Source organism: Ochlerotatus camptorhynchus, unplaced genomic scaffold, assembly GCF_037179485.1.
Source record: "Ochlerotatus camptorhynchus isolate MF236.1 unplaced genomic scaffold, CSIRO-AGI_Acam_v1.1 ptg000083l, whole genome shotgun sequence".
NCBI lineage: Eukaryota > Metazoa > Arthropoda > Insecta > Diptera > Culicidae > Ochlerotatus > Ochlerotatus camptorhynchus.
The window spans coordinates 2,416,730-2,437,239 of NW_027040573.1; the positions used below are offsets into that span (position 1 = coordinate 2,416,730).

Here is a 20,510-nt window from a genome sequence, read left to right on the forward strand (position 1 = left end):
TATGCACATATAGGTATAGACCATGAATGAAAACTGCAATGACCCTCCCGTTCTGCATCTGCGGGCTTGTCCGTACATGCTCGGACGAGGTACAACGGGTGTTTTACTTACGAATAGGTTCTATACACGGGAACAAACAACTTGTAGTATCATCGTAACCGTAGGTCACGATATCGTCAATTGATATTCTATGGAACATTGGTAAATAATGTAGGAACAGCTCAACCTTCAGTCACACCGATAGAATCAACATTCAAAGTTTAAGATACTTACCACTATGTTCTGTGAAGATGTTCGATCCGAGAATGCGAGAGTCTTTCGGGACACGAGATTTGTTCCGGCTGGAACGAATCGAGCTACCGGCTCCCAAAGAGGAACTAGTTCCTCCGCCTACACCCCCACCACCAACACCACCACCGGAGGAACGCTCCTTCACCTGCTGGGCTCCCATTTTTGGCAGATGGCGCAATGCTATCTTTTCTCTAGCACGAATGCCTTCGAATGAACGAGAGAAACTTCAGCGCCCCAGACGGGTCGCCTGCATTCCAGACTCTTTCCCCGGAAGCTTCCGTTACACACCTTTTCACCAAAACCTTGTTTGCTTGGTTTCGTTAAACCTTTTCGTCTCAGAATACAGATACCTAGATATAATCCGTGATTTTTCTTTTCAACAATATTTTACTTCACAATCTTCACTTCCTTCAAGACTTCTTTCTCTTCTGCTTCTCAGCGTACCAACTCACACCGAAATACTACACACACAGAATTCAACTTCTCCCTTGCCCGACTCCGGCACCAGTATCAGGAGCAACTTTTCTTTTTCTTCTTCACCGCAAATCGCCCGTGTCTGGAGCGAATAAAAACTTCAACCAAACCCAAACCCGTTACTTCCGGATTCAGAAGTAATCCGTGGCCCACAACGCTGGCCTCTATCCAATACGAAAAATCTCTTCTTTTTAAACAATTTTTCCAGCTCTGCCCGGCTTGTTTCGTCTGTGAAATGGGAGATGCCAGACGCAAAAAATTCCCCAAAAGGTTCACTTCCTTTTCTCCTCCCTAGATGGATGCTTTTTTTTCTGTATGTCGAACACCAAATTTTTCACTGCTTCACTAGACAACTGCTGGAAGAATCACTCCCGACATCTCCTCATGCAGATTCGCACACTCTCGGGATATTAATTATCCGATTTCTAATGCAATTTACTTGATCTAGCGTAGCAAAGGAAGTAGAAAATAAATATGGTCGCGGATTCCAACTAATAAAATTGTCCCGGAGCAAAACCAACTCGACTTTGGAGATGGACGTCCACTCGATTGGCTTTCGCTTTGCAGACTCGACTATTTCGGCTTGGCTCGGTTGATGGAAAACCTCGTCTGTTTCTCTCAGCAATCTCTGGCAAGGCACATGCAAAAGCAAGGTGCGGCAAGAGTTTTCCGCTGAGTTACAGAAATTCGCGATGATTCAGCTCGGTGAGCATTTGTTTCGAGGGGTCTTTTAATGTATAGACAAGTGCACGGATGGATTTGAGTTCACTCACTCGACAAAAAGTGACACAACAGCGGGGCCTTGTTTACTAAAAATGAACACATATGTGTTCATTTTTAGTAAACAGGGCCCCGCTGTTGTTTCACTTTTTATCGAGTGAGTGAACTCCGTGTGAATCGCCGTATTTTATTTATATTTTTATCCGGTCTAGCTCACGGATGATCCGGTGAATGCAGCAGGGATTTGTTTTGAAAACTGGTCGAATAGAAATTAATAAAGCAAACTTTTCAATTCTCGTTTTGCGCGTTTTTATATTTATTTACTCACGTTATTCAAAAACTAACCAGAAACGAGTAGAAACCTACCCCCGAAGAAGTTGTTTTGACAGTTTTGACAATTTTTGATTTGAAAATCTGCACTTTTAAAACTACAAGTTAAAATCAAAACATCTACTTTTGGATTGAAAATAACCTTGTTGTTTCAAATATTTTCAAAGTTCAAGTAACAAATTTTGGGGTACTTTTAAATTGAAAGGTTAATATTTTTACTGATACAATTTTCGTTTTTTGTGTGTAGTTTGTCATCCAAGTGTATCCGCGGCATTACCAACAATCAATACGAAACTAACGATTTTAAATTGGCTCACAACTTTAGTAGCCTATTGGTCCCAAGCAAACGATTAACGTACCCTATTCTAGTTGAAATTCTATTACTACACTATGTTTGTTTTGATTCGCTATGAAAGTTTGACAGATAACATCAGGGGTGTGTGGATTCATGCAGAACATGCAGGGGTGAGTGAAATAGCTTGGGACTGCTTGGGACCGTTGTTCTGGTACTGAGTGAGCCAAAAATAATAATGATTTTCTTCGGGACCCAGTGGTCTTAGAGTTACCTCTATGGCATTACGGTGAATAAAAAGAACTCAGCACAATCAGTTACCCTTGCAGTTACCACTAGGGTACAATCCAGTATTTTACGATCTCTTATGACCGCCACAATCTGACTGAGTTTCAGGTAAGGAACATAAGATTTGAAGTTTGGGTTGTGTCGTTTGACGTGTAAACGATCACAACCCAAACGTCAAATCATATGTTCGCTACCAAAAACTCAGCCATAAGCGCTCGTAAAATGCTGGATAGAGTACCGAGTTTTCAGTATTCATTATGTTTTACGGAACATCTAACGAAATTCCAAAATTTCTGACCTCAACAGTAAATCAACGTGTTTGCGTCATCCTCCTTCGTTTCAGCTCACGCACTTGACCTCCGAAATCTCTGTATGACAGTTGTCTAGCAGAGCTTCAATTTTATTTACAACAATCCAATGCCTACGAGATTGTGCGTCAGGCGAGGGGGGCGACTCTATCTAATACCCCGTTCACATTACAGCCTATATCACGTAATATAGGCTGTCTTGCAATGAGCACTCATACATAGGATTTCCAGTGAAAACTAGTAGGTGCGTTGCATTTATTTTAAACCCTCAATATAGTAATTTCTACTGCAAAATTCCTTTCAGTGTATCGTTAAAAAGGGGCACAATTTGACTAAGGAAAACATTAATATCCTGCGGACTGTATCTTCACCTTGGAAACTAGACGTAGCCGAAAGTCTAGAAATATTTAAACATAATCCATCAACATTGCTTAATAGAGATCAAGGAAACGGATACTCGAGACTCTTTAGCATGCTACCTAAAACAACACATCGTAACATGAATCTACCTGTTGGAGACTGAATTTAGGTACCTGTTTAGGTAAATTTTGACATGGCAGTGGATACCTGCTGATTTTTAGTACCTATTGATTAGTATATAACTCGTAGATTAAAGATGGATTCTTCAGTGGTGTTGAGTACTTGGCACTGATGAAGTCTGCAAGTAGTAGACGAAATACGCGTATCTGTCAAAAGATAAGCAATTATAACGGAATTAAAAGGAAATAAACCAACCCACTCAAAGCTCTTCATAAAGGGATTCCGTTAAGAGGTTCGACAAATTTAAAGGATTAAATATTTATGTTAGAATTAAATTCAAACGCATGCATATTTATTTCAGCAATATAGAATTAGGGTAAACAACTTATATCGTGTCCTTTTCTCCTTCTTGTTTACGTTCGGCAAACTCAAATGAAAACGGCCCACAAGCAGCGGAACCTACGTAATGATAGTGGTTACCATGGGACTGTCTTCAGTATAATTTTCCAGACTACTTATCTCGATTTTGAGTTCTTTCGTTATTCGCGCTATGAAAGTATCCAAAATCAAGTGTTGTGATTGCACTTCGTTTTGGATGAAGAATCGAAGGGTGCGCCATATGTATTTTATTTTTGTTTTTTATTTTTTTTGTCACCTGGCGAAAGCAATACATCAATAGTTTTAATTCAGTGAATTTTGTTCGGAAAAAAATGATTAACTTAATATGGAAAGTTAAAATATATTGAAATTTTTAATTGCCAGGATCTCAAGAGATATGGAATGGTGTCCGGATCTGAAGATGGAAGTTTCCCGTGTACCGCTGGGCATACGTAGCTAGTCCAGTATTTACGTCACTTATTCCGAACACTGCCTGCGTGATTGGATTTGGAGCATCTCATATGCTAAGAGAGATAAGAGTAGTTGATAAAAAATTTCTGTGTACTAAAGTAAAACCAACAATCAATACGAAACTAACGATTTTAAATTGGCTCACCACTGTAGTAGCCTATTGGTCCCAAGCAAACGATTAACGTACCCTATTCTAGTTGAAATTCTATTACTACACTATGTTTGTTTTGATTCGCTATGAAAGTTTGACAGATAACATCAGGGGTGTGCTGATTCATGCAGAACATGCAGGGGTGAGTGAAATAGCTTGGGACTGCTTGGGACCGTTGTTCTGGTACTGAGTGAGCCAAAAATAATAATGATTTTCTTCGGGACCCAGTGGTCTTATAGTACGTTCAGACTACAGAGTTATAACATGTTATAGCGCTATCTTGATGGTCGTTTCTGTGTTGCAATTATTTGACAACCGTTATAACATGTTATAACTCTCCAGTCTGGACAGCGTTTTATAGTACGTTCAGACTACAGAGTTATAACATGTTATAGCGCTATCTTGATGGTGGTTTCCGTGTTGCAATTAGTTGACAACCATTATAACATGTTATAACTCTCCAGTCTGGACAGCGTTTTATAGTACGTTCAGACTACAGAGTTATAACATGTTATAGCGCTATCTTGATGGTGGTTTCTGTGTTGCAATTATTTGACAACCGTTATAACATGTTATAACTCTCCAGTCTGGACAGCGTTTTAGAGTTACCTCTATGGTTATAACATGTTATAGTGCTATCTTGATGGTGATTTCTGTGTTGCAATTATTTGACAACCGTTATAACATGTTATAACTGCTCAGTCTGGCCAGTGCTTTAGCATATGAGATGCTCCAAATCCGATCACGCAGGCAAATGTGTTGTTTCGTATTTCCGTTTAGGGTGGCCAAATACCAACACGGAGAAAAAATACTACCCAAAATTTGAGTTTTTTATTTACTTAATATTGAGTTCAGCCTCTCACTTGTACCATAGAGGTAACTCTAAGACAAGTAGGTCCCGAAGAAACGTGCTCAACTTTTTGGCTCACCTCTGGTACTATCTTCGGTCCCAAGCTTGTCGAATCACCCCTCGAAACATAGGAAAAACCAATAACCCCTCATTTTATCTGTCAAACTTTCATAGCGAATCAAAACAAACATAGTGTAGTAATAGAATTTCAACTAGAATAGGGTACGTTAATCGTTTGCTTGGGACCAATAGGCTACTAAAGTGGTGAGCTAATTTAAAATCGTTAGTTTCGTATTGATTGTTGCTTTTACTATATATTGCTTGCTTTATTGTTGTCAAAAAGGAACGAGAGATTCGACACAACGATACACCGAAAATAGTTTTCATGTAGCTTCCATTGGAAACGCACATGATTTTCATCCATAATCAAAATCAATGGAATTTATCTGAATTTCACATAACATTTATGCGATCACGTTAATTTTATATGATTTTACATATGAATTTCATCGGCCTTATAATATTCATGTGATTTTTTGGTGGGATTTGCAGCCATGTGATCACAGGAAAGTTATGTGAAATTCACATGCATTTCATCCATTAGATATGTAATAAATTTTTTGAGTGTATACTTCAGCCCAATAAGTTACTCTTGGGTAAATTGCATATATTCTCAAATTTACGTGAATTTAACTTAATTTTGGGTAGAATATACTTCAGAATAAGTAATTTTTTTCTGCACGAAACGAAACCCAACAAACAATTGCCTATTGAAGAAACGACTTCTTGACGATTTTATTCCACTTCATGCTTAATAATACTTGTACTATTTTTAATAATAACTTCTGTTCAGGCTTTGTTCACACAAATCTGGAGAATTTATTCAACCACAACATCGAAATATTTGGTGTTGAACAAGGTATGTCCAGAAGCTTTTATTCGACTTACAAGAGCTTATTCGATCAAATTTTGGATTATTCAGCGTTTATTAGACACCATTACTTCCTTAAACAGCGATGGTATAAAGGTGTATATAGACGCTTGATTCTCATGTGAAATAATATTTAATAAGACACTATTATACATTTATAATATTAAACGATTATTCAACTACGGGATAATTAATCCGAAAATAAGAACGGCACAGAAGAGCAGGGGTTGTGTTCTCGTTAGTGATTGTTGTGTCATTTATTTCGGTCGAAGCACGCACCCACCACACAAGATCTAGAAAATCTATTACATACATACAAACACACACATGTCGTTATATGGGATTCGAACCATGACCTTCCGATCACCAGCCGCTTGCCTTGCCATCTGAGCTATCCTAGATTACATCATATGGGCAGCTAAATAAGCAATAAAAGCTTGCATCTGAAAACCTATCAGCACTTCCAGCCGTAACTCTAGTTTATTCAAGGAGATGTGAGAATGATTAATTCATTCATAGTTGTTTAACATTAGACCAACGATACCTCTCCATCTCTCTAATTTCGATGCAAAGGATGCTATTATTTTCGATAGATCTATGAATTGGTTGTCCTGAGTGATACGATTTATGATTACGATTTAAATTAATTAGGCGTAGAAAATAAATTAAAAAATCGGTTGAGGCTGGGATTGAACTCGCGACCTTCTACTTGGAAAGCGGAAACGGTAACCACTATGCTACCAATTTCGTTTTGTTGTTAGCCTGAAACAGGGTGTGGAATAATGAATGAATACGCCGTTTGTAAAGCATTTACAAAGCATGCAATTAAAACATGGGCGCATAGTGCTATAAGAGCTATTTTGCTGACTGTATTCACCATTATTCAGCAATATTGTAAAGCAATGCAATGAAATTTAATAATGGAGCTAGAAAACATTTATAAGACGTCTAATATAGCATTTTATAAAAGCAATTGAAAACAGTCAAATTAAAGCGACAATGCATGTGCAAATTACACTTATTCAGTTTGTTATTAGATCAAACTTCTGGTTCTGAATCAGGAAGACAGTCAACGTTTATAAAGCTTTTAATTAGTAAATTAATCATATCAGAGCAAACGGCGGAATAAAGGCGCATCTATCGATCTCAAAGAACTTTTTTCAGCACATAACTCGACATCCTGTTTTATTCAGCATTGTACACTGTTATACAGCATTTATTCAATGTGTATGCTTGTTTGTGCATTTGTTGGGAAATCAATTATTTTATCCACGTGTTTCACTTATACATTTTTGCCAAAACATCAGCCTTATACATTCCATAAGACAAACCACATAGGTCCTATAAGAATGCATAAAAGCTCGATAAAAGGTATCCCTAATAAAATTGTTATGGTTATTTTGCTTAACGACGTGTTCGGGGTATCATCCAAACCATTTGTAGAATAGTTCTATTATTTGGGTTATCGTTCGTTTATGGTAATTTTTCATTAGGGATGTGTGACCGCTTATGTATATCATTTGACACATGATCTTCATTAACTTTTTGGAAGGCGTCTGCTTATTAGTTGACTTATACATTTTATGAATAATCAGCAATAGAAATTTGCCAAAAGGTATAAGGATATTTCTATCCGTGTGGTGTTAAACGGTAACTACTATATCAGGCATAACATTTGATAGCGGCACAAAAGCAAATGTAAACAAACTTTCTAAGGCCCTTTACACGCGAACCGAAGTACGATCACGCAAATCAACTCTTACCTTTCCGTAACTGGTTGGTATTGGTTTGAGTGGGCGTACCTTGGTTCGCGTGTAAAGGGCCTTAGAAAGTTTGTTTACAAAATGCTTTTGTGCTGTTATCAAATGTTATGCGATTTATTCAAATTTAGGTTATTGGGCGGAACCCCAGAATTGAACGAAAAGTACTTAATTTTGAGTATTTTCATCTCCGTGTATTTTCACCGTTTCACCCTTTTGAAATGTTGATGAAGAATATTGTACTTTCGCCACTTTCCCACGATGCTCTAGATTAGTGTAGCAGGAGCAGAATAAACATTCGCTGAGTTCTTCACTGACATCTCGATTGTCAGGCAAACGTCAAAAGTCTCTCTTCCCATCTCCCTCTATCCGTTTTGGTTGAGGCAGGCTAGAAAGAAAGGTCACTACTTGTAAATAATGAGAGTGAGTGCATGTTTTGCTCTTTACCGAGTGAGTTTGTGAGATCCGTATATTTGGTATTTTTGACGTGTGATTTAGCTGTCGTCCGTACTCCACAAGCGAGTAGTTGGCCAGTTTTTCTTTGACTTCTAGAATAGTCGAATTTCTATCCGCAGTTCTGGACAGTAAAGTGTTTTATTAAGTGAAAAATTGTGGAAATATTTCCAGTTTACAGCTTGTGCTTAACTAGCCGCCGGATAAATAATTGGATTCTAGCCAAAAGAAGAATTTTTAGAGCTATACATCACATTTCTGTGCATTCGTACTTTGCGATCTCCGTCGAAGAAAGTGCATCAAGATGTCCGAAAGCGACTGGGACACTGTGACCGTGTTGCGTAAAAAAGCCCCAAAGGCTTCTACTATGAAGACTGAATCTGCTGTGGCTCAAGCGCGTCGTCAGGGTCTTGCAGTCGAAACCAGCCAGAAATGTAAGTAGTGATCCGTCGCTGTGACTAAGATTCCCAGTCTGCCTATTTCACCACCACCACGAGGTTTTAAACAGAAAGTCGCAATAATCACATTGCATCAGACTTCGCCATATTAACATTGCATGGAGAGAGCGAAGCCGAAAATGGTGCCGGTTGTCTAAAATTAAATTAAAGGAATAATGTGACCCGTTTAGGAATTGTCTACAGCAGTGCTGATCGATTTCACAACTTTGAACAACTTTGGCAGAAATTTGGATAACATGTTTGTCTCTGTTCTTTTTCTCATACATTCACAAATCCTTACACACGGACATTGGAACCGTGTAGATAATGCGGGTACAAACAAGCAACACACTGCGCCGAAAAATACCGCCAAGCTGGACCGGGAATCCGAGGAGCTCAAGCATAAAACGGTGTCGCATAGTGTCTCCAAGCTGATCATGCAGGGTCGTCAGAACAAGGGGCTTAGCCAAAAGGATTTGGCCACGGTGAGTTGGTTTTCTATTTTATTTGTCAGTGATAATATTCGATAAAATCATAAATCAAAATCTCGATGACTTTTTCGAAGGGACGTATCTTCTTTTGTAAACAAAGCATTTGATCGATTTGGCGTAACTGGTAGCTCGCCCACCCATGCTAACATTTTATCTTATTCTTCTTCGCATTTCAAGCTTATTGCATATCGCATATTAGCTGATAGCGTGCTCTCAACTTAGTGTTCTAGATGAACTTCCACAGATATTAATTGAGAGCTTGATGCCTGTACCGTACCATATATTTAATAATTGTGTGGCAAGTACAATCATACTATATGCCAAGGGAAGTCGAGAAATGTTGCAACCCGAAACATTCTAGACCGGACCGGGAATCGAACCCAGCCCCACCTCCAACCATGGTCTTGCTTTGTAGCAGCGCCTTTACCGACTGAGCTAAGGAGAAATTATATTTTGATCATATCAGGCATAACAATTGATAATGGCACAAAAGCATTAAAAACAAACTTTCTAAGGCCCTTTACACGCGAACCAAATTACGCCCACGCAAACCAATACCACTTTCGGGAAGGTGATAGTTGCCCCTATCCGATGATGTTGTTGGTTTGCGTGAGCGTACTTAGGTTCACGAGTAAAGGGCCTTAGAAAGTTTGTTTACAAATGCTTTTGTGCCGTTATCAAATGTTATGCCTGATATGATATGTACTAAGGGTAGTACATAGTGTGAAACTCTGGTAACGAATTACAATTCGTTGTGAAATTATGATTAAATACAAAATGAACGATTTTTTCAATCCTGGATTTGGGCTCAAATGGACCCAAGGTTGTAGAGCGGCATTCACTTCAACTTATGGCTACTAACCATTGGCCTTTGTTGTACTGCGTTCCATTGTGGTACTATCTTGGAAACCACCAAGAGAGACATAGCATTGGCGTAACTAAGGAAAAATCCAAACTTTATGTTTCGAACTTCTCAATTAGGCAATTAGCGAACAATGTTGATTTGTATGAAAAAAAAGTAATTGTAGCAACAATCCTAGAGAGGCTGTATTAAACCTTGGGGGAGCTCTCCCCCATAGTTACACCATTAGGTGCTAGGACTGCTTTTGTAAGTTTACGAAACATTTGGAGATCAATTCAAATGATTGAACGCATCAAAATTTGAATATTCAATTCAGAGTAACATAAACATTAATGTCTAGTGAATAAAATTTTAAGGCACATAGCCATTCGGGGTTTACAGTCGTGGGAGGTGGAAGTTGAAAACTGAAAATACTTGCTATAAGCCTGTAAATCACCGATCAGAGATGTAGGTGAAATTCATTGCTATCCTGAAAAAGAAGCACAAAGTTCTTAACGCATTGGCGATAATATACACGCTAATACCAGAAATCCTATATAAGTGCACTTTTTGGAAAGATGGGTAGGTTTTTAACCGGCAGTAGGTAAAAGAATAGCCGTTTACCAAAAGTATAGATCTATACTTAACTTAACGCCGTTTCACATAAATGCCCAGCCAGAACACTATCCATAAACGCATAACAGTCCCATTAGAATAGAAAATCAAGCAAAGATGTGACTGTTATTATTTTACGGGCATCATGTAATAAATATTTGGCCTGTTCTTTCAAATTTTTTGAAGAACCGATCATGATAAAAAACCATTCGCGTTTATGCCAAATATCAGCAGCGCATGCCGATTTTCATTCAAAATCGTCAATTTTGACATGTTGTAACTTTCTTCTCTTAAGATCAATTGAGCTGAAACGTACGTTCGCCACAGAACTTCAAATATGTTCAATTTTACGATTACAAAATACCAAATTTTTGGAAGCACCTGCCGGAAAGTGTGATAAGGGAAATGGATGTAATGTCGGCCTAAATGCCCCTTATTTGGGTCCATGCATAAATTCAGCAATCGACTAAATTTTCAATAGCGACCAAAAATAACGTCCCAAAGACGCGGTCATCTATAGATAAAATTGACAAATAGCAGATTTTTAGCGATGGACCCAATCTTAGATCCATAGGCCAACATTAGAGCCATATCCACTACTAGGTATTTTTTTTTTCGAAATAATCACTAGTAAGGTGACAATAGTAAGTGACAGGCCTAGAAAAAGGATATACCTACATATACAGAGAAAAAGAAGTTGAGGTTTTTGTTGCGAATTGTAGAAGATGAATTCTCTTCAGAATATCGTTAGAATTCATTGGATTTCTTTTGATAATTCTCATTGAGTTCTCTTGAAATTCTCCTTTAATGAACCAAAATTTCTGCTCGAAATTCACACGTGTGTGTTAAATCTCTGGGATATTTTTTTAATTTTTTGAATCTAGTTCGTTTATTTGGAAGGCTCAATCGCGTTAGCTCTACGGAGCCGATAATTCATTGTTCTTTAGTTGAAGATTCTAATTTCAAATAACAGACTAAAGTGGTAATTCTTATACGATATATGAGGGGATGAAAGTATAGAGTTGATAGTTCCGTTAGAGTACAGCAGTGTGAAAATTGTATATAAAGAGTAGAAAGTGAACAAGGGCAACTTTTTAGGAAGGTACAAATCGGTTTGTTTATAACGAAATTCACTTAATTTTATGTCTAGTAGGAGTTGGGCAGAATACTCGCGGATTACCCGAGGTTAGAAAGGTACATTGTCGAAGGATAGGAAAAGGGTTTCGTTGTCTCATCAGAGCGATGTCGATGAATATGAACGGTAGTGTGGTTCCACATTCGTCTGGAGTTCGACTACCTATGGTGACCAGTGGGTGACGATGAGACTCATCGAGACGGGGGACAAGATAAACATTATACTAGACATTTGCAGAAACACATAAATCGACTGCATATAGCAGTCATCTCGGGAATCTTACCTAGAATTGTTTTTTTTTTATTTCTCCTCTATGTTCGTTTGGAATTCTCTCTTAGTCAGCAGGTCGCCTTCTACTTGGTCGATCCACCTTGCCCGCTGCCCGCCTCTTCTTCTTGTTCCTGTTGGGGCGCTTTCGAGAACCATTTTCACTGGGTCGTCGTGCGGCATTCTTACGACGTGCCCAGCCCACCGTAGTCGCCCATTTTTTGCAATGTGGACGATGGATGGTTCTCCCAGCAGCTGGTGCTATTCGTGGTTCATTCGCCTTGTACCGTCTTGTAGATAGTCGACTTCGTGCGATGGCGATTTTTCTTTTCGACCGAAGCGTCCTCCGGAGTCCAAAGTAGGTACGATTCCCTGCCATAATGCGTCTTTGAATTTCTCTGCTGGTATCATTTTCGGCGCTCACCAGTGAGCCCAAATACACGAACTCGTTGATCACCTCGATTTCGTCAGCGTCAATCTCAACTCGGATTGGGAGGCTAACATTGTTGTCCCTTGAACCTCTTCCTCTCATGTCAGGGTGTCTACTCAATCCAAGCAATCAAATTCCCTGAGTTTTCCAGGTTTTTCCAGGTCGGATGAAAAAAATTCCAGGTGCATACAAATTATACACATTATTATTTTATCTATTTATCCATCTGGAATCCCTTTTATGTACTTATTGATTTATGTTATTTTCGATTGTTCAAACTTGGGCGTTGGTACTTGTAAGTCAGCACAGCAAAAAAGTTATTGAATATTACAGCAGAACAGATGCACATAGGTTGTTTAATATTAATTTGTACAATTTATGTTTAGTAAATGCACCAATAGTGGAGGTAGTTAGTACAATGTACTTCTATAGCGACTTAGGGAGACTCTATAAGCCACCATAGGAACACATTGCACTAAAGTACCTCCACTATTGGTGCATTTATCCTACACATGATTTGCGAAAAGAAATTATATCCATGGGTGTAATACTGTATTTGGTTTTTGCAATCACATTAGTTATTCATATAGTAACATGCATTACGTCAATCAATATTACATTCTTTTTTGGTATTTGTGTTAATTCAAGAATATAAATACAAGTAAGAAACCTGTCTATACTATTTCGATAAAACGATATATCAAAATTTGATAACAATATGTTTTCAAAAACAAAATATTATTTTGATAATATGTTTGAGTCCAACTCTGTTTGGAAGACCAAGACAGAATAAATCATGGTTTCACATGTCTAAAATCTCTTAAGGTCCGTTGAGACTATCTGATTTCTTGGTCTGATTTTGACCACCGCCATAATGAAAAATCTGCTCGAATTTACTTTCGACACACTTTGTCGAACCCCCCTGTTTGCTGGTGTTCACACTGTTTGCACATGTCGAAAGAACTGTCAATTTAGATTTCAAAACAAAACTGTATCAGGAATCAAAAGTAAATACTTCCATCATGAATTACCGGAAAATTGCTCTAGTTTCGGCAGACGTATTTGCTTTTATTATTTTAAATAAAATGAGAAAAAGAAGGTGAACTTTGTGGAGTAGGAAATGGTTGCTCAGGAGGAACACCGGCAGGGATCTGGCTCATCTTGTCCATCAAGAGCTGCGATATGAAGATGAAAATGGATTTCAAAACTTCGCCAGGATGTCGATACCAGCTTTAAACAAGCTAGGGGGAAAGTTCTCACTATAAATACATGATTCCTTGAGTTCTGAAAATTTCTGTTAACAACTCAATTCTGCAAGGTCTTCAAACCTTCTGACGTCCCTGAAGTTTTGTTTCTGTTCTCCGGTAAAATTTCTTTAAAGATCAACAATCTTTCCTGACAATCTGCAAATGTCTAATTAGTTCTACAGATTTCTTTGAAGTTCTGTGTGTTCTTCAGAAGTTCTGCAAATTTTCCTAAAAATCTACAAAGTTCCTGAACCCTAGAAGATTTAAGATCCTTCAAGATGAACAATAATCTCTGATGTTCACAAAATTTCTAATCATCTAAAAACTTCTCGAAAGTTCTGTAATTTTCTCTGCAGATTTTCATGATTCAATGAATATCTGCAAATATCTCTGAACATCTATACAATTTTCTAAAGAATTAAAAGATTATCTAGAAATTTTTGAGCTTTCCGGAAGTTTTAGGAAGTATTCTGAAGTTTTTCTAATTTTTCTGAAGCTGTGCAAATATCTCTAAAGATCAGTGAACTTAACTGAAGTTCTGTAAATGTCTTTCAAAATCCAATAACCGCAGTAAAATTCTGAAAATTTATTTAAATATCTGCTAATTTTTTAGTAGATTAACGATCTACCCTCTGAACTTTTCTGAAGTTCCTAAAATTTATTTCAAATTCTGTAAAGTTTTCTGAAGTACTGTATTTCTGCTTTAAAGATCTACGAACTGCCTTGAAGTTCAATAAATTTCAAAGTAAATCTCCGAACTTTTATAAAGTTCTTTAAATTTCTTTGTGGATTATTTATCTAAAGATCGGCGAACTTTCCCGAAGATCTGTGAGTTTTGCTGGAGTTTTGCAATTTTTTCTAAAAACGTACGAACTTTCTGACGTTCTACAGACTTCTCTTAAGGTCTACGGACTTCTCTTAAGGTCTACGGACTTCTCTGAAGTTCTTTAGATCTATCTATTTCCGACTTCCATGGAGTTCTGCAAAATATTGTACTTTTGTACTTCGCTGCGATTTGTTTTTGGAATTGAGGTGCTTTTCTGACATTTAACAAATTTTTCTGAAGATCTCACATTTGTGTGAAACTGTGAAACTATCTGTCAAATTCCTGCAAATATCTTTAAAGTTCTGTAAAGTTGTCTTAAGCTCCGTAGCTCTATTCCCAAGATCTACAAAAAAAAAAACTTGAGGCTCAATAAATTTCTCAGTAGATCGCAAACTTCTCTGATGTTTTGTAAATTCCTCTCGGGTTACCCTGAAGATTTGAAAATTGTAGATTACCTAAAGTTGTCAAAATTTATCTGAAAATATTTGAGCTTCTTAGAAGTTTTAAATGTCTCTCTCAAGATCTACAAATTTTCCTGAAATCGTGTAAATTTTTTTTTTTAATTCGCCGGGCTTCCCTGAAGTTCTGCAATTTTTACTGAAGATCCATTATTCTTGTGATTTTTTCAGAAGTCCTGTAATTTTTTTCAAAGTTCTGTAGCTTTGTTCTGAAGATCTACGAACTTTTCTGATGTTGAATAATGTTTCGAGGATCTCCAAACTTCTGTGAAATACTTTATATTTCACTGCAGATTCTTGGACTTGCCTGAAGTTATGCGAATTTCCCTGAAGATTTGCAAAATTTCGCTTATAGTAATTATTTTTGCATGCTTGAAGTTTTGAAAATTTCTTTGAACATTTATCTGAAGATCTACGACCTCTCTTGTGATTTTGTTTTTATGAATTTCTGTTAATTACTTTTAATTTGTTTGTAGTTCTGTTCTCAAGATCTACGAACTACCCTGAAGCTCAACAAATTTCTCAGTAGATCTCCGACCCTCTCTAAAGCTCAAAAAAAATTCTATGTAGGCTCTCAGACCTGCTGTCTGGCATACTTATTCTTATACAATACATGCTTCGTATGCTTCCTTTTGCCAGTCTCTCTTTTTCGGCTGTTTCCTTTTTACGACGATTTTGATCCTCCACATACAAATTAGCGAAGAGCGAGCGTGACAAGACTCTCTGAATGAACTTGTCTTGTTCGCACACGTTGTCTTAGCTGTTAGATGCTTGTCAAGTTCAGTGTCCTTAAGAAACGTTTCGAGAAACTGAACGAAAAACTTCTTTTGAATTACGAATGAAGTGATAATTGGAAAATTCAATGAGTGGAATTAAAATTCCCTGAATATTCCAGGTTTTCCCAGAAAAAATAAAATTCCCTGTAAATTCCCGGTTTTCCAGGTTTTTCCAGGTAGTAGACACCCTGCATGTATTTCGTCTTCGATGCGTTGATGGCAAATCCAGTCCGCCTAGCTTCAGCCTTCAGTCTAATGTACGTTTCTGCCATCTTCTCAAAGTCCCCCTCGGCGATGCCAAGAAGCTGGATGGACTTCCTGAAGATCGTGCCACTCGTGTCCCAGCTCTTCTGATCACACCTTTTAACGCGATGTTGAATAGCAGACACAAAAGTCCATCACCTTGCCGTAACACCCTTCGAGATTCAATGGGACTCGAGAGTGTCCCCGATACTCGAACAACGCACATCACTCGTGGAAATTCTGCAAAACCTGCCGAATAGCTAAAATTGTGTCCGTGGTAGCGCAGGGAACCCATGAATCCCGCCTGGTATTGCGGCGGCGGTGGGAGATTATCTTTTAGGTGGCGCTCAGCAGTGTGATCGCACGGTAGTTGGAGCAATCCAACTTGTCGCCCTTTTAATGCTGCGGCTATTCGCATAGCAATCCCATGTCCTGTGGATTTCATATCGAAATGGGCCTTCTTAAGTAGATGTAATTTGCCTTATCACCTGCGATTGTAAGGATGTGGCCAAGTGTATAATGTGGGGAAAACCACTATTCCCAAGTGTTTTTTCACGGTAACACTTTTTCTGCGAAATGTATTGGTTGACCATTATATTCCCCCCCCCCCCGCGATTTGTACAATCACATATGAGGGGCTAAGAAGGAAAATGGTGTAAGTGACTTTGATCGATTCTCTTCATCAACTTTCTCTTTTGATAGCCACAGCTTTATAAATAAATTTTGCGCTATTTCTGCCACATTGTTTGATAAAGAAGGTTCTCATCTAGCATCCAGAATGGCACGCGAATCAAGGAATGTGTTTGCATCTGAATTATTAACGAAAGAGAAAGTCGATGAAGAGAATCGATTAAAGTCAATTACACCCCTTTCCTTCTAACCCCCTCATATGCTACTATCTCGATGAACATTTCAAATGGTCCTATCTGCATTGATCGATTCTCTTCATCGATTTTCTCTTTCGTTATTATCTCAGCTGCAAAACCTTTCCATGTAGTATTTGACGTTTTGGACGCTAGATAAGAACCTCCTTTATCAAACTATGTGGTAGAATTAACGCGAAATCTGTTAGCCATAGTAGTGGTTATGAAAAGAGAAAGTCGATGAAGAGAATCGATCAAAGCAGATAGGACCATTTGAAATGTTCATCGAGCTATGATATCTCAAAATGAAAGTTCGACAGTGAGCATGCATAAGGGCGAATACGCGATGATCGATTCTCTTCATCGATATTCTCTTTGCATTGCTACAGCTAAGCGAAGCAATTTTCTATAATTTGTTCAATGCAGAGTAGTAACATGTTGTATTGGGTACCAAAAGCAACAGCAAACGCACCGAGAAACGTTAAATCTAGCGAGTTATTAACAAAAGAGAAAATCGACGAAGAGAATCGATCATCGCGTATAGGCCCTTATGCATGCTCACTGTCGAGTTCACTGGCCACGCAGGTATGTCCAGTTTCTAAAAATATAATATTTGTGATGTAAACTTAAAGGGTGCTCATTTTGCCCTGGGTGGCGATCTTGCCTCGTCTACCCATACTGAACACTTCGCAGGGATTTAAATTGCAGCACCTTTGGTTCAAATTGCACCAGCTGTTAATGATTTCTAACTGGCGCTGAGGGAAGTGACAGTTATCAATCGAAAGGATTCGCATGTAAATTTTCAGATCATCTGCAATACGAAAGAAAATAAATAGTCTAGGTGACTTCCTTGAGGTATTTTTGACGTGGCTGGATACATATCAGACCATCAGCCACCAACTGAAACCATCAGCTGTCGATGAACTCATGCAGAAAAAAAAGCCTTTTATTTAAATGCCAAACCGTTTTTTATACTTTTTGGGACACCCTATTGTTTTTTTGAATTCTGTAATCACCTCACTTTCAACACCATAATGTATGTCATATTTCTGTTGTGTTCGTCCCAATAATGCAACAACTAGATACAGGTATACCTCGATATAACGTAACTGTCACTTTTGACTTCCATCGTCTCGCTAATAACAATTGAATCATACACATTAATATTACCAATAGATGGAAGATTATCTCATCTGTCCGATGGTTCTTTTTTTACTTTGCTTGTTTGAATGATCGTTTGCGAGAAATCGGCGATGGAAGTAAAAAAAGACAGTTACGTTATATCGATACAGTATCTTAATATGAAATCCATACAATGATACTTAGTTGTAGCTCTAAGGGGATGGTAAACATTTTCTAATAAAACATTATTGAGTTATTGTCAAGCGAAAAGCTTGCCATTGACTGCCATACATATTTAATCACAGTTTTAATAAAAAGATGTTATCCACTTTCAGAAAATCTGCGAAAAACCCCAAATCGTCAATGACTACGAAGCCGGCCGCGGCATCCCAAATAACTTGATTTTGGGCAAGATCGAACGGGTGATTGGAATAAAACTTCGTGGCAAGGAAATCGGCACTCCGATGGCGCCTCCCGGTAAGAAGTGAACACTCGGGAGGCAGAACTAATAAAACACAAACACACACATGCATACAAAAATGAGACAGAAAAATACATTAGGCGCGTGCGAGAAGAGTGAATGATGCTAACTAACAGCTACAATTGCTAAAAACATCATCTCGGTGGACTTTAATAACACACAATTTAAAAGTAGCAAAGGCAATATGTACAACAAAGGGAGAGGAATGCTCTTGCACTGCTTTGAGTAAGGGGAAACAACTCTCACCGCAAGCGTATAACTACTTCTCACAGCAGCCACAAATATTGTTTTTCCCCAAATTAGCAGTACTTACAAGAAAAAAGTTTTGCGTTTGAGTTGGAAGTCAATGTAGAGGAATCATAGTGTTAGCATCTTCTTCGTTCAATTACGAAAGGGCTGGTTATGAATATCGTTACGATCAGATCATAATTAGACAACGATTGCGTTATATATCGCATAGATGATGTGTAAAATATATACCTACTTCTTTTTGGAAAATTGTTCGTGTTCACTAAATAGAAATATGAAGCAGGAATAAATGTCAACTCTAAAAACGAAATACCTAATTCTCTTTTTACCTTTAGTCTAACCTTAACTTAGCCTAATCTTACCTTTTCCTTCTAAGAGAGTATTTTCATAGCAGACTTTTAAAACTAAGGTTTCCCGAAAACGGTACAACTTAACGATTTAATTACAATCACACTATCCGTTTTGAACCAAAAGTAATCAAATTGTACTTACGTAGCATATTTTTGAACAATTTTAGATTCAAACCACCTCTCCCCAAGTAGCATATTTTGCTATAACTAATACATGGTCGGTCACAACTTAACCGCTTCCTTCCCCCTAAAAAGCTACGTTATTTATACATGTTCCCTTTAAAACATCACAATTTTTGGCGTAAATCCGCGTAAAACCGACTTTAGTCAAGTCATGTTTTCCCCAACCATTGAAAAAGTATTACAGACTGTGACGAAAGCTGCATGAAAATCGGTTGGAATTCTCGCGTGACTTTTCAAATAGACCAATAATCTACGTTGACTGATTATCTTCATCGACTCTCTCATTCATAAATAACTCGGCTACAAAAACGTTTCCTGTCGTCTTTGTCGTATTAGATGCTGACTTTCATCGAACTGTTTAACACTATAGGAAACAGAGAATACGACTGACTATGATCCAGAAATAAACACCCACTCTCTTTTAGACTACAATTAAAGAAAAAATAATAATCAAGTAATAACTCAACTAACGATTTTAGTTGCAGATATGCTTATACAGGCAAAATTTGCCTTATGCACGTAATTTTTGCCTGTATAGGCAAACCTGAAACTAAAATTGTTTATTGGGAAGTCATATACTGCACATGAGAGCATAACTATCCAATATGAATTGGTTGGATATCAAGCAGAGATTGGTCAGTTATAATTTTATGGGCAGTATAATATGCGGATAGTAACTATACTGTGAGCGACCTTACGTGTTACCTTCATCTACTTCAAAACTCATCCAAAACTGCTTTGCCTAAGAGTGAGTGAATGATTTTTCCCACTACCTTTTTAACAGGCAACTTCACGTTTGAATGCATAGTGTGGGAGAGTGTTCCCTATTGATCCCCAAAATAATCCAATAAATCTTCGAATATTTCAGAAACTAAATGATCAGGAAAGAAAGAAAGAGACGCAGAGGATTAAAGAGAAGCAAGCCGGGAGTAGAATCAAAATTGGCACTAAATGGAATGAAAAATGCAGAAAACAGGGAATTTCTTTAGGCTGCCCAATTCCCTAGAAGCTGATGAAAATTTGCACAAGTTCAAATTGAAAATATAATGCTGAACCACGAGCAAAAATGTGCATTTAATCAGTAGCTTAACTTTTATCCATCAAAGTTTCAACGATATGGTTTTATTGTTTCATTTTAATTTTCATTACCATATAAACTAACTTACTACTGATACACGTATAGAATATGTTTTAAGGAGTTGAAGAGAATGCAAGCAAAAAAATAAAAAAAAATGAAGAAAAAGGGACAACCAACATTATCAGATTCTATTGATGATGGTCAAATAAAGAAGTAATATCTGCAGTTGTATACACCACTA

The 20,510-nt window shown here is 37.7% G+C and overlaps 2 protein-coding genes across 7 annotated transcripts in view; one reads left to right on the forward strand and one right to left on the reverse strand.

The window, feature by feature from the left end:
* The window catches only part of Abl (tyrosine-protein kinase Abl), a 128,910-nt gene extending 127,564 nt beyond the window's left edge, over positions 1–1,346 (reverse strand). For all 5 annotated transcript variants that reach the window (XM_065218079.1, XM_065218076.1, XM_065218078.1 and 2 more), the window contains exon 1: positions 274–1,346. In XM_065218079.1, the coding sequence (XP_065074151.1) occupies positions 274–451 (178 nt within the window). In that variant the 5' untranslated portion in view covers positions 452–1,346. The remainder of the gene's footprint in view (positions 1–273) is intronic.
* Positions 1,347–8,268: 6,922 nt separating this feature from the next.
* On the forward strand, positions 8,269–20,510 carry mbf1 (multiprotein bridging factor 1). 2 transcript variants are annotated; one of them, XM_065218103.1, is made up of 4 exons: positions 8,269–8,611; positions 8,939–9,099; positions 18,264–18,405; positions 20,060–20,510. In XM_065218103.1, the coding sequence occupies exons 1-4, from the start codon at positions 8,482–8,484 to the stop codon at positions 20,068–20,070; spliced, it is 444 nt and encodes a 147-aa protein (XP_065074175.1). In that variant the 5' UTR covers positions 8,269–8,481; the 3' UTR covers positions 20,071–20,510. The 2 variants fall into 2 exon arrangements, with proteins under 2 accessions (XP_065074175.1, XP_065074174.1); XM_065218102.1 differs by lacking the exon at positions 20,060–20,510 and having other exon boundaries at positions 8,272–8,611; positions 18,264–18,456.

Bases quoted from the DNA above. Each gene is read 5' to 3' on its own strand.
- mbf1 (XM_065218103.1), top strand. From the start codon at position 8,482: ATGTCCGAAAGCGACTGGGACACTGTGACCGTGTTGCGTAAAAAAGCC. The intron at 8,612-8,938 runs GTAAGTAGTGAT...GGAACCGTGTAG, and splicing joins AGTCGAAACCAGCCAGAAAT to ATAATGCGGGTACAAACAAG. The intron at 9,100-18,263 runs GTGAGTTGGTTT...ATCCACTTTCAG, and splicing joins GCCAAAAGGATTTGGCCACG to AAAATCTGCGAAAAACCCCA.